At 52.4% G+C, this 13,493-nt stretch overlaps 5 protein-coding genes across 5 annotated transcripts; 2 read left to right on the top strand and 3 right to left on the bottom strand.

Annotated features, from left to right (window-relative positions):
• Window positions 1–207: 207 nt before the first annotated feature.
• On the bottom strand, window positions 208–2,855 carry B0T23DRAFT_354560 (P-loop containing nucleoside triphosphate hydrolase protein). Its single transcript, XM_062836132.1, has 2 exons — window positions 2,676–2,855; window positions 208–2,615 (listed from the first exon to the last, which is right to left on the bottom strand). The coding sequence occupies exons 1-2, from the start codon at window positions 2,734–2,736 to the stop codon at window positions 598–600; spliced, it is 2,079 nt and encodes a 692-aa protein (XP_062696253.1). The 5' UTR covers window positions 2,737–2,855; the 3' UTR covers window positions 208–597.
• A 432-nt stretch (window positions 2,856–3,287) lies between these two features.
• On the top strand, window positions 3,288–6,313 carry B0T23DRAFT_354559 (pyridoxal phosphate-dependent transferase; the record flags this gene model as incomplete). The annotated part of the gene is made up of 4 exons (XM_062836131.1): window positions 3,288–3,570; window positions 3,631–5,326; window positions 5,627–6,169; window positions 6,223–6,313. Exons 1-4 carry the CDS (start codon window positions 3,477–3,479, stop codon window positions 6,311–6,313), a joined length of 2,424 nt encoding a protein of 807 aa, XP_062696252.1. The 5' UTR covers window positions 3,288–3,476.
• Window positions 6,314–7,511: 1,198 nt separating this feature from the next.
• B0T23DRAFT_98573 (mannosyl-oligosaccharide 1,2-alpha-mannosidase) lies at window positions 7,512–10,203 on the bottom strand. Its single transcript, XM_062842093.1, has 2 exons — window positions 9,217–10,203; window positions 7,512–9,157 (listed from the first exon to the last, which is right to left on the bottom strand). The coding sequence occupies exons 1-2, from the start codon at window positions 10,073–10,075 to the stop codon at window positions 7,620–7,622; spliced, it is 2,397 nt and encodes a 798-aa protein (XP_062696251.1). The 5' UTR covers window positions 10,076–10,203; the 3' UTR covers window positions 7,512–7,619.
• Window positions 10,204–11,172: 969 nt separating this feature from the next.
• Window positions 11,173–12,281, top strand: B0T23DRAFT_427042 (uncharacterized protein; the record flags this gene model as incomplete). Its single annotated transcript, XM_062840032.1, has 3 exons — window positions 11,173–11,529; window positions 11,661–11,861; window positions 12,102–12,281. 3 exons carry the CDS (start codon window positions 11,173–11,175, stop codon window positions 12,279–12,281), a joined length of 738 nt encoding a protein of 245 aa, XP_062696250.1.
• On the bottom strand, window positions 12,258–13,311 carry B0T23DRAFT_98604 (uncharacterized protein). Its single transcript, XM_062842094.1, has 2 exons — window positions 12,840–13,311; window positions 12,258–12,774 (listed from the first exon to the last, which is right to left on the bottom strand). The coding sequence occupies exons 1-2, from the start codon at window positions 13,122–13,124 to the stop codon at window positions 12,460–12,462; spliced, it is 600 nt and encodes a 199-aa protein (XP_062696249.1). The 5' UTR covers window positions 13,125–13,311; the 3' UTR covers window positions 12,258–12,459.
• Window positions 13,312–13,493: the final 182 nt, after the last annotated feature.

The raw sequence follows: 13,493 nt of genomic DNA, 5'->3' as shown, positions 1-13,493 counted from the left end.
GGTCGTTTACAAAGCCGCCGGCCACACCGTCGGGGACTCAAGAGGTAAGTAAGTTAATGGCTGGTTGTAGGGCCAAAGCCCGCACGGTGTCTTGAGGTGTTGAATCTACCATAGTGTTTGTTAGCAACATGCGCATTTCAAATGTATGATATTACCTCTTCGTCTTAACTATACATGAGACCGGAAGGGACGGACGGATGGATGGATGGATGTCTAAAAGTGTTTTTGTAAAGTGTCTTAACGTGTATCAACGTGTGTCTATGTACGTACGACGGCAGGTCTATGTAATGGATACTAATGCCGATTATGAGGACTTTTGTGCCCTCTCCTCCCCTTTTTGTCTTTAATGTAAACAAGTAAACAAAACCAAACAAATACCCAAACGCCAAACACCAACCCTTATCCTGGGTTACAATGAATCCAAACACCTTTCCTATGATATACTTTTGAATGCTCCTTCAAACACGCCATGCCATGCTCCATCCGTACTTCTCAATAATGCTTCTTTCTCCAACAACGCAATACAACCTAATCATGAAACCCCGACTCGTCCAAATCAGCAACTTTCCAATACTGTCCCAAACACATCAAAACAACTCAATCATCCAACGCCTCTCCACTCAAAATTCCCCTCAAAATCCCCACACCCGCCCCATCATCCTTCAGCAAAGTCTGCTCAACCTCCCTCTCCCCCACACAACTAGCCACCCTCTTCTCATCTCCCGCCACCAGGGCACCTCCCATCCCAAACACATCCTTCTTCTTCTTGCCTCCCCGCTTCGGTGTCCCCACTCCAGGCGAGCTATATCCCAACGCAGTAAACGATCCCGTCTTGCCGTCCACAGGCGTGATCAAACTGAGAGTTTCCAGGGAAGACACAACCTCGCGGAACTCAGATGACGAAAGGGGGTGTAGCAGCGAGTCCTGTTTGCAGAGCTTGGTGTAAGCCTCATAGAGAGTCTTGACTGTCGGAGCAATCGGCGCCTCTTGTCTCCTCGACGGAGTGCCGGTAGTGGATGCAAAACTGGCTGAAGCAGAGTTAAGAGCCTCCGACTGCGCGGCGCGGTTACGTTTCTCGATGGCGACCAGAGCGCACAAAGCGGCTTTTTGCTGGAGGTTGAGCGTCTTGAGACGTTGAGTGGTGCCGTTGCTAAATGCTGCGGCTGTGACTTTGCTGAGGTGGGCGATGCTGACGCGCGGAGCGGTGGCGGGTGTCAAGGCCTGTAGGGATTTAAGTAAAGAGGCCGAGACGCTGGCGCTGGGTCCAGTGGAGATACTCCGGAAGAGGGAGGAAGGCGCAGGAGCCGAGGAGAGGTTGGTGTTTTCGCCTAGGACGCGCTTCTTGGAGGGAGACATCTGTAGCATCTGCTCCTTGACTTCGTTTTCGTGCTTCAGACGGGTCTCGGACTCCACCAGGTCGATGGCGCGGCGGCAAATCTCAAAAGCGCGGCGCAGGTCGCCGGTTTGGCTGGAGACTTTGCGCGAGCAGAGCTCGATGGCGGCTGGGTGGAAGAAGGGGATGTAGTTGGGGTCCTTGGGTGTTCCACCGGGAAGCAGGCTCTTGAGACGTGTGATGATGATGTTCTTGACCTGAGGCGCCGTGTATGGAAGGATGGGCAGAAGCTCAGGCTTGAGGTTGCGCGACTTGAGGCGCGGCAGGAAGCGGTCGGTGAGGTCGAGCGCGTTGGCAATGCCGATCAGGGCGAGGCGCGAGTTCTTCTTTTCGAGTGACCATTCGAAGAGGCTGTAGAGACTTTCAGGGTCGAGGGTGAGGATGTGGTCGATTTCGTCCAACACCACGAGGAAGACGGCCTGGGTCTTTTTCTTGGGCAGGATGAGCTTTTGGAGAGCTGCCACCACGTCGCTTTCGGTTGAGAGTTCCTCCTTGTCTTCATCGTTGCTGACTAGCTGGTCGAAAAGGGTGACGTAGAGATCCTTGGACGACTTGATGCTCATGCAGTTGATGTATGCCTTGCGCACTGTTGATGTCTCGGATGCGAACTTGTCGGTGACCTTGTTGACGATGGCGCTCTTTCCGGTTCCAGGAGGCCCGCTGACGTAGAGGCAGCCGCTGGGATGGGCGGTGGTGCAGCGATCCAGGAAAGTGTTGAGCTTCTCGCGCTCGTCGTCGCGACCAATGAGTTCTCCAGGATCGGCGCTTCGAGAAAAGAGTTGGCGAGCTTGATGGTAGACTGTCTGAGAAGCCGCGGGTGTCATGGGCGTGCTTGGTGTCATGCGCCTGGAGAGCTTGCCGACGGACATGACGCGATGGCGCGGAGTGGTGACTGGTACCCTTGCGAAGACATCGTAGTGTCGTGGTGTGGAAGGTGTGACGGGAGCTGTCTTTGGCGGACTGGCGATGACTGATTTGCGCCTTCTGAGAAGTGACTTGGATGGTGTCTCGGCCTCGATTCTGTCCTCCTCCTCCTCGTCTCCCGTGGGCTTGCGGTTCTCCTTGTGGTTCTCAACGTCTTCGTCGGCAATTGGCTTGGGTGGTGAGGCGGCCTTCTCCTTCTCTGCTTGGATGTGGTCGGGCTCATGGTGGATCTCTGGGTGGATTCGAAGAGAGCGTCTTGTTCGCTTGACGGCAAGAGGGCCGAGTGTGATTTCCTCGTCTTGTGGTCTGTCAGTATGTCGACGGCAACTCTTGGATGTCGTCGTCAGTTGTAGCTCACCTGTGAGTCTAGTGCTCCTTCTCCTCTTTCCCAGAGTCGTAGGCGCGCTAGGCGAGGCCATGGTTTTTTGTCAAGTCAAGAACACCAGTCGCAATGCACAATCACAATTACAAGCGGCAGTCGCGTGGAAAGAACGATGCGCGGATGTTGATGGTGGTGATGGACTTGTGTGGTTGTGTGGTTGTAAGGTGGAAAGAGGAACCTTGAGCAGTCCCAGTCGCACTGCACCAAAGTACATAGAATTCCAGTTCGCGCGCTCCACCCCTGGCACATTCCACATTGCGGAGACGCGACCGCGAATTTGTGGGGCTGCAGCTCGGTGCTCGACGCGGCTTCCCCGCTGCACTGCGCGTTTCAATTAAGCCCCGTTGCGCATGAGCCACACAAGCTGTGGCGGGGGAGGGTTCGTTTTGTGGCGCGTGCCTCGTGTCAAAGCGGGGCCTCTTCCAGATCCGTATCCACTCCCCCGCACTATTTCCACAGTGTCCACAGGGGCATTCCAGGGGAACCCTCCACTGAAGCAGGGAGACCGCCGCCTATGTTTCCCTTTGCTGTGCTGGAAGGTGGCGATCTCCGTCCCGTTGGACCTCCCGAATCGGTATAAGAGAACTACCTAAACCTCCAATACCCGACGCCACTGCCTTTGCTTGTGTTTATCGATAAGTACTATCATGACCGCAAGCAATGACAAGTCATCCACCTCAGTGTCTGATCAGATGTCCATGTCGATAGCCCAGAGATATCACAGAAATATCAAAGTTGGTTGACCGTTTGTCCTTTAATGGACTTGGTGATACTCGAATGTCCTCCAAGATGGGTTCGTTAAACATACAGCACAATGGCTACAATGCCGACGTGGAAAGAATAAGAGATGAAGAGTATCCTATGCTGAAGGGTAGGCCCCTTACAATCATCTCGACACAACTTGACCAGACCACTAACACAGAACAAACAGACTCCATCTACCTCGACCATGCCGGCACCACCCCCTATCCCAAGTCCCTCATGGACCGTTTTGCCCAAGAGATGACCGCCAACCTCTTTGGCAACCCCCACTCCGCCTCAGTTTCCTCCCAACTATCAACTCAGCGCATCCAAGACATCCGTCTCCGAGCCCTGCAGTTCTTCAACGCCGACCCAGCCGACTTTGATCTCGTCTTCGTCGCCAACGCCACAGCCGGTATCAAGCTGGTTGTCGAAGCCATGAGATGTCTGCCCACGGGCTTTGACTATGTCTACCACCAAGCGAGCCACACCAGCCTGGTAGGAGTTCGGGAAGAGGCTAAAAGTAGCGTTTGTCTGGACACTCGACAGATGGAAGACTGGCTATTTGGGAGTTATCCCTTTGACGACTACGAAGACGCAGAAAGACCAATACTCTTCGCCTACCCAGCCCAATCCAACATGGACGGCCGTCGCTTTCCCCTTTCTTCGTCTTCCCAGATTCGTCGCCAGTGTCAATTGCCAACCAACAAACGAAAAGCCTACACCCTCCTAGACGCCGCCGCTCTCGTCTCCTCGTCCCCCTTGGACTTATCCAACGCCCAAACAGCACCTGACTTTGTCGTCCTCTCTTTTTACAAAATCTTTGGCTTTCCCGATCTCGGCGCTTTGCTCGTCCGGAAGGAGGTCCAGGATGTGTTTTCGTCCAGACGGTATTTTGGCGGTGGGACGGTTGATATGGTTGTTTGCCTGAAAGAACAATGGCATGCTCCGAAAGATGGATTTCTCCATGAGAGATTGGAGGATGGGACGTTACCGATACACAGTATCATCGCGTTGGACATCGCTATGGATGTTCATGCCAAGCTCTTTGAGTCGATGGAGCGGGTGGCGGGCCATACGGGATTTTTGGCTAGGCGGCTATATCAGGGGCTGAAGGGGCTAAGGCATGCGAATGATGAAATGGTTTGTGCCATTTACTCCCCCGATCCTGAGACGGAAGACAGCGGACCAGTGGTGGCGTTCAACATCCGAAACGCACAAGGGATATGGATCAGCCTCGCCGAAGTGGAAAAACTGGCGACGCTAAAGGGCATACATATCAGGACCGGAGGCGTGTGTAACCCCGGAGGCATCGCCAGCGCTTTGGGACTGGAGCCATGGGAGATGAAGCAGAACTTTTCTTCGGGGTTTCGATGCGGAATGGACAATGATAACATGGGTGGAAAACCAACTGGAATTATCAGAGTGAGCCTAGGAGCGATGAGCACGATAGCGGACGTGGATCGGTTCGTCCAGTTTGTGGAGGAATTTTACCGCGAGGATACACCACCGACTTTACCTCCACCAGAGACGAAACTTGAACCCTCACTTCGAAACACCTTAGAACTTTATATCAAAAGCATAGTCGTCTACCCCATCAAAAGCTGCGCCGGCTTCCACGTTCCCCCGGGCATCGACTGGGAAGTCCACCCCGAAGGCTTAGCCTGGGACCGCGAATGGTGTTTAGTCCACCGCGGATCAGGCCAAGCACTCAGTCAGAAACGATACGCCCGCATGGCACTTTTACGACCAAACCTAGATTTCACCAGGGGAGAACTGCAAGTTACTTATGCCGGCGACATCTCTTCGTCACCAGGTTTACCATCCTCGATATCGGTCCCCCTGTCCAAAAACCCAAAGATGTACGCCCCCAAAACATCAGGCATGTCCTCCCGCGTCTGCGGCGAGGAAATCACACCCCAAACATACGCTTCAGCACAAATCAACGACTTCTTCTCGACTGTGCTCGGGGTGCCGTGCGTGCTGGCCAGGTTCCCGCCGGGTGGGCAGGGGAAGGGGATGATGAGGCATGCCAAGGCGCATTTACAGCGACATCAGCATCAACAACCACATCCTGCAGTATCCGTACCAACAAGGTTGACAAAACCAGCAATGATGCCAGGCGCTTTCCCTTCACCTGAAGCAGTAGAAACGCCCCCGTCGCCACCGGATTCGGATACCGAAAGGTCAGCGACTCCAACTCAAGAGGCTCAGGGTCCAAAACCACGAAGGATACTGCTATCGAATGAAAGTCCGATTTTGGCGATTACGAGTACCAGCGTCGATGCCTTGAACCAGTCCATCGCTTTATTCAACCCATCGGTATCGCAACCGATTTCGGAAGCGGTGTTTAGAGCTAATCTTGTTTTGTCCCCTTCACCTTCAACCCCTTCCGCTTCACCTTCCAACCCTTTAACCCCTTCGCCTTCCCCTTCCACCACTTCAAAACCAACACCAAAACAAAAACCAAAACCAAAACTAAACCCCTACGAAGAAGATACCTGGTCATCCCTTACCATTTTCAACTCTTCTTCTTCTTCTTCTTCCTCAGGCAACCAAAAAGGAACCAAATCCATAATCAAATTTCAAATGCTAGGCTCCTGCCGACGCTGCCACATGGTCTGCATAGACCAAACCACGGGATCGAAAACCGCAGGAGGCGAACCCTTTGTGACACTAAGTAAGACGAGGAGGTTTGAAGGGAAGGTGTTTTTTGGGGTGCACATGGGGTTGCAGCAGCAGCAGCATGAGGAGGAGGAGGATGAGCATGCTGAATGTATAGAAAGGGGGGGACGGGGACGGGAAGAATGGGAGGAAACGGAAGGGTGATGAAGATTAGGGTGGGGGATGTGGTGAGGCCTTCTTATTTGTGACTGGGATGGATGTTAGAGGTACTTGAGGTATTACTTCACATGAGATCATGATACATCACGAGAATCGTTAAACAAAATGAGGAAACTCTCTCTCTCTTCTCCGGCAGCTTTTATTTACTAACTAACTAACTGACTGACTGACTAACTAACTAACTAACTAACTAACTGACTCACTGACTGACCAACTAACTAACTGCTCAACTCAACTCAACTCAAGTCATGTAATGTCGCAAACACACAAACACAACTAAGTACCTCCAACTGTCGTAAGATATATATATTCCAAACAAGTGCCTAAATCCTCCACTCTATTTACGTACACATTTTAGTACAGCGTAGGACCATACCAGCTACACAGTCCTCATACAAGTGTAACTCGTCCCGTTAGTTAACTTCTATCAAAGTCGACTGGGATTCTCAATTCATATCTTACCAACCTAACGCCTATCCTACACTTTTTCATTTTAAAAAGTAAAAAAAAAACGCGAGGTCCAAGTCAAGTCTCTCAACAGAGCTCGGTCTTGTCTTGTCTTGTCTTTAGCTTTTCCTTTGTCAAGTTTGTCATGTTATTAGCTGTTATATATATAGGTACTGTTGCTTTGTGTAGGTAGTAACGAGTTTGCTTTATATCTCATTGTTCTCGGGGTCAGCATTACCTACCTTGTGAGGCACCGACGCGAGGCACGTCTTTTGCGTAACGATAATTACCTAGGTAGCAGTGATTTTTTTTTTTTTTTTTCTCTCCTTCTTTTCTATAAAAAAAAAAAAAAAAAAAAAAAAAAAAAAAAGTGACTGAACTTGATAGTCCCAATGGTATGTATGTATTCGTGAAGGAAGGTCCTGCTGCCACTATAAAGCCTCGCCGCGTACTACGTATCTATATGAGGAACGGGATGCGACGGAGTTATATAGGTACGTAATTAGGTAGTGATGATGTAGATAGGTATCATAGAATTTTACGTATCTCCAATTCCTTCAGTGCTCATTCATGTCTTTACTCTCGTTCCAGTTTGAAACCAGTATGTTTTTTTTTTTTTTTTTTTTTTTTGGGTGCAGCAGTTAAACTTGTAACCTACTTGTATGTACATTGAACACACCCACAAACAACCAACTCATCCACACATCCACTCATTATCAAACTACCTATTACATAGAAAAAGTGTATATATACATACTTCTGACGTTCTTTTTTGGATACTTGCCCTCTTTACACCTTGGCATGTTCCTTTTTTCTCTTTCTTCCCTTTTTGGTTTCCCTACGCTACCTACCGACTCTCCCATTCTATGCCCATCCCCTCTAATCTGCCTATGCACTCTTTGTCTCCCCTGTCGTCGCCGACGTCCTCGGCTTCCTCTCCCACCCAGTCTTCAACAACCTCCCCACCTCAAAAACCGGCAACGGATGCGCCTCGGTATTAAATACGACCTTGTCCAGCGGCAACAAATCCTCCGGACTGAACAACAAATAAAAGTACTTGAGCGTCTCCGCCATCCAGAAGCTCTCCATATTATCCTTGATCACAGGCGGTATGACATTGGCATTCGACAAGCTCGTAAACCCGCCGCCATCTTCGACAGCAGTGTAGTTGACAAACGACTTGAACATGTCCCATCCCCACTCGCGGTACTTGACGTCGCCCGTGATGCGGTACATGTAGAAGAGGGACTCGACCGTTTCGGGCCGTTGGAGGTTATGCGCGTCCATTTGGTGGACTTCGTAATCTTTGCGCCAGGTCGCGTCAGGACCGGCGGGGTCATGGAAGATGGAATCGGGTGGGGAAGTGTGCGAGGAGGACTCCGGCAAGGGGTCGGAGGGGATCTTGAAGTAGGTGATTTCTGCGGCGAGACCCGTCGCCATGTACCGGTACATGCCCCAGCACGTCTGCATCAGCTCGCGGGCGAGCTTCATGTCGGCCTCGCGTTGCTTGTTCCAGAAGCCGGGCTTCTTGCGGGCTTCGCGCTCCGAAAGGCCTTCGGTGGCGGCGAGGGCAATGGTTCCCGGGAGGAAGCAGACGAGGTGGTCCATTTTGGGAGACAAGTTGCCCTCGAGACCCGAGGGACGTTCGCCGACAATGGTGAACCCGCTGTTCTCGGTGTAGGTGACGAGGTGCTTGCGGATGCCCTGGAGAGCATCGTTCCACATGTCTTGGTAGATGGGTTCGGCCTTGTGGGTTTGCAGGTACTGCTTGATCAGGTATTCGTAGTAGGAATCGCCGCGCGAGCCGAGCCGGATATTTTGGGTGTGGAAGTGGCCGGTGCTGGGCTGGATGAAGATGGGCACGAGGCCATCGGGGGCTTGGTTGTCGTCTATCACTTTCATGACCTTTTCGGAGCGGTCCCAAAAGTCCTTTTCGCCTGTTAGGTTGGCGAGGTACTTGAATTCGAGCTGGAGGGTGGTGGCTTCGGCGGTGGAAGAGGCACCCATGTCGGCGTGCGAGGGCAGGCCTTGGAATTTACCGAGGTTGACGCTCGCGTAGGGAATGCCAGAGGGCGTATCGAAGGCAGACATGAGGCGGTCGGCGAGGTCGCGGGCCTTTTCGAGGTAAAGGTCCTCACCGGGGGCGCCCACGTCGTCATCGGTGATGGGCGCTAGGTTCGGGTACTCGGTGCTGAGGTAGTAAGCCGACAAGAGACCGCCCATCATGCGGATGGTCGTCTCAAAGGTGTTGACATCTTGATCCTGGTCCCAGGTCAACGACTTGGAGATCCACTCGCGAGCATGAGTAACCCGCGAGGTCAAGTTCATGATCATCAAGGTATCTAACGAATCGATAATGATCCAACCCAAACCCTTGGGGGCCATGTTCCGGCCCGTCTTGGACACGGGGTGAAACTCGTCATAACCTAGTCACAAGTTAGCCTTACCCTCAAGTCACAACACCAACCCTTGTTCAAAAACATACCCCACGCATATCTCTCATAAGCATCCCAACTCAGCTCCATAGCCTCAACCACCCTCTCCCTCCTCTTCAGCCAATCCGCCTTACTCCTCGCCTTTGTATCCGAGCTCAACCACCCCCAATCGCCCAGCTTCTCCCTGGCTCGTTCATGATGCTCATCAAAGAAGCCCGTGAACCACAACAGCCCCAGCACCACCAAGGTGAATAATCCCAACACCCTCTTTTTCCTTAACAGCGGCCTAGGTCTCGCTTCTCCGGGGCCGTACCCATACGGCTTATCCTTGTACATGGGTAACGACCTTCGATCCGGGTTTAGGAATCCTCCCACTTTATCTTGTACTCCCCCAAACACTCCTCCTGCTCCTGCTGCTGGTCCAGCCCGTTGGCGGGTGGCAGCAGCCCAAAGTCGATCTTCAGCTTGGCGCGCCGGGTCCGTAAACGACGGGACGTGTCGTGGGATGGAAAAAGAGGCCATGTCCCCTCCTTGTTCGTATTCTTCTTCTTCTTCTACTTCTGTGTCTTCCTCGTCGTATGTCTCTTCCGCAGCAGCAGCAGCAGCAGCAGCAGCTGGCAGTAAGGTGCCCTGCTCCAAGTCCGACTGTGACTGGCTCTGAAAGGCAGTGTGGTCAAGCGCCCTCTCGACTTCCTTTGCGGCGGCTTCGACGGCGTCGCGGGTGCGTTCAGCGGCCTGCTCCGCGAATTCGGCGGCTTTGGCAGCGGTCTCGACAGCCTGCTGGGCGGCTTTCTCGGCACGGTCGCGGAACTCGGTGGCGGCAGTGGTGGCGGTTGCGCGGAGGATGTTGATGGCGGCAATGGTACCGGGGCGGTTGTGGAGGTTGAATGGATCGCGGACGCGGTTCATTGAGGAGGAGGTACCCTGGAGGGGAACTGAACCGTTGGCGCTATAGTAGTTGGGGCAGTTTCATTGGGGGACGGTACTGTCTTCCTTGGTGTAGCTAGTGCTGTTAGTGCACTTTTGGGCCTTGTGGTGCTGGACTTGAGACAATGGATTGGAATCGCCACGGTACTAGTTCTTGGTCATTAGGTAGGTAGGTAGGTAGGTAAAGGCAGGTATGGATTTAGCAAGAGCTGGCAATTGTAGGTATAGATTGGAATAGATGGAAGGTATTCACATGCGAAAGGGAGCAGCAGTCTCTCCCCCCAACTTTGTATTTGCCAAATTTGAGCGGTCAAGCTGCACAAGGAAGGAGAACTGCGGCGTGGACCTACCTAGCATGGAGCTGTGCTTCCATCCCTTCCATTACACTCTTACTTCCACTTCTGGCAGTGCCTGACATGTCTTTGCACATGTACCTACACCATGCAGAAGTTGTGGTGATTACTTTCATATCAGCCCGAGATAACGAGAATCATGCAAGAAACCAAGAACATTGCTGACCTCTTACACTAACTAGGTACACAGAATGTACACTACGCCAAAAAGGACAGCTTGAGCTTGGACGCGTCAAGTCCATGCCCTTGCGACGTCGTGGGCCCCGCTGTTTGTAGTGTTAAGGGGGCCAGGTTCGCCAGGGTTAAGGGTGTGGTGATCTGTCAGGGTTGGGTGTGTGGTCAATTACTCCCGGCGGTCTCACAAACTTCCATTTCTAACGGTTGGCGGTTATGTATAGAGGTATGTTGCAATGTATGAAGAGTATGTTTTTCGTGTATATGACTATGGATGAAGAGATATTAACCTTCCAAGTTGAAGTGAACGTGAAGAACATGTGAACAACCACAATACCTCTAACTTTGAGTTACAACCCCTTCCTTATCTTATCACCCTCTCCTCCCGTCCCGCTCACTAACACCGTCCGTGACAATTCAGTTCCACATTCGGTAACATCCCAATTTCTCCCCATCCCGTCCTTCAGCACTGCACCACTCAGCAGACCGCCCACCATCTCACCATCTTACAATATCACAACCACCTCACCACCCAAAACACTCTTGATCAAAATGTACTGCCTGGAAATCCAAAACTACCCCCACCTCACCCCCTCCGAATTCGCCGAGGCCGCCCACCACCTCGACCGGCGCTACAGCCAAGCGACCCTCGGCCCGCTCCGGCGCCAATGGAAGCTGCGCGTGCGCTCGGCGCTCAACACCCACTTTGTCTCTCCTTCGGATCCCGAATACAGCACTTTTATCCAAATCACCAGACCGCTCGAGGTCAATCTGGATGATGATGGGTTATCCGAGTTTTTGGATAATTTGAGTTTTCTTGAGGGGCCAGCAGCGGTAAGGGGGGATGAGGGGGAGGGGGAGGGTGTGGTTGGTGTGAGTGAGGGGATGGAGGTTGAGGATGATGATGAGGTATGTTCATGGCCCCGTGTGAAGTGGGGGTGATGGTGGTGGTGGTGGAAGATGCTGATATGTGGTTTACTGGGGGAGAAAAGGCCATGGTTTTGCCTTTTAAACAACAACAACAACAACAACAACAACAGCAAAAGACAAGCTATGGCTACGTCACATACGAAATACACCTTCACCCGACATATCAAGCGCCTTGTCTGTGGTTTTCACTAAACGGACTGCCGGCGGATGAACCAGCCTTCAACATCGACACCATCTTTCGACGGCTTGTACCCGATCAGTTCAAAGATGGACTTCGCCGCGCGGGTTCCGTGGGTGGTGTCTCAGCTGATGTAAGTTTTCTCATCTCATCTCGTGTTTTCGAATTTGTGTGCTTCGAATTTTGGAGTTCAATCTTCTCGCTGTTGAAAACACCAAAAAGTTAACTAGGGCTGAACTCTTTTTTCTCGCTCTTTGTGACTTTGTTGTTGTGAAGCATATGGAATATGAGAAGAAGAAGAGAGAGAAAAAAAAGGTGCCTATACTAACACACGAATGTCCCTTCTTTTGAATTATTTCGGCCAAACAAACAGTATCATCCCATCACAGGCCTTCCCACCTTCTTCGTCCACCCTTGTCTCCTCGGCGAGGCCATGTCGACCTTTGACAATGTCTCGATCGAGAACTACCTGATGGTTTGGCTTGGACTCGTCGGCGGCTGTGTCAGCCTTTGGATCCCCAAGGAAATGGCCTTGGAGCCTTCTTCCGCCTAAAGGAAGTGGGAGTAGCGCGGTGTATGTTGTACATGCAGCTAGCGGTGCGTATTCTGCATTGTCCTTCGAGAGGGCGATTTTTTTTATCCATCCGCTTCATTGCGCCTTCATTTTCGTCATCCTTCCCACCGCGAGCTGGTATCTTGAAACAAAAAGCAAATGCCATAGTGGACACCCATCAATCCTCGTCGCTGTCTTCCTCCATAGCAACGTCCGAATCGCTCTCCTCCTCTTCTTCCTCTTCCTCGCGTGGCCGCTTCGTTCCGCGGTTTTCCTCTGCCGGTGTGGTTGTCTCCGTCCCGGGAGGCTTGGCTGGCGAACCTTGTGGTGCTGGACTCTCGGTATTCGTAGTGGTAGGGGCGCCTGGTACTGGGGCACTGAAGATGCTCTGTTGGACGGTGGTGAGGGCTACGGCGGCGGCGGCCTTGGGTGGCACCAGAGTACCGTCGAGTTTGGCGATGATGTTGGAGCGACCCTTGGCGTAGGTGATTTTCTAGGCAAACCCGAGTTAGCATGTGAAGAGCTACCGCTGAAATATTTATCCCTGAAAAGACGTACCATTTTCCTGCCCAAAAACTCCATGCCGTCAAGTGACCTCATGGCCTGTGTTGCTGTCTGAATGTCCCGGTAGACAATGTGTGCTTGCCCGCGCATCTTCATGGTCTTGAGAGCGACAACATCGAGGACGGGACCGTAGGTGGAGAAGAGCATGTATAGTGCCGTACGGAGGTCGTCCTTCTGGATCTTGGCTGAGGGGAGGTTCGTGACGTAGAGAGTCTGGTTTGGCGGGTTCGAGACCACCTTTTGGGGGAGGCCGGCGGGGGGAGCAATACGCGTAGCCATTGCCGCGTAGGAATTCGGGAGTTGATGTTGTTGGTGTTTGTATAATGCAGGCTGTTAATTGTCGCGTATGTTCTCAGTATATCGTAGACGCCTCGTGGGAGGGGTGAATGTCGTCAATCGTCTCGTCGTCGTCGTCGTCGCTCGGGTGTATGTATGATGTTCGGTGATCAATGAAGAATACGACGTCGACAATTCGGTTGCTGGTCCAAAAATTGGAGACAGCGGGCGGCCAGCCTACGACGGGAACAATCGGTACAAACCCCACGGGCGTGGGTGCAGCTTGTTCCAGTTCCAGGTGGGTCAGCCCCGGCCGGCAGCACGCTTCCACTTGGCGGCGTCACCCACCCGCAGCCAACCCCACTACGCTGC

This window comes from Neurospora hispaniola, assembly GCF_033458365.1.
Source record: "Neurospora hispaniola strain FGSC 10403 chromosome Unknown B0T23scaffold_2, whole genome shotgun sequence".
Taxonomy (NCBI): domain Eukaryota; kingdom Fungi; phylum Ascomycota; class Sordariomycetes; order Sordariales; family Sordariaceae; genus Neurospora; species Neurospora hispaniola.
The sequence above is the reverse complement of the archived record's forward strand: the minus strand, read 5'-3'. Positions and strand labels throughout refer to the sequence as shown.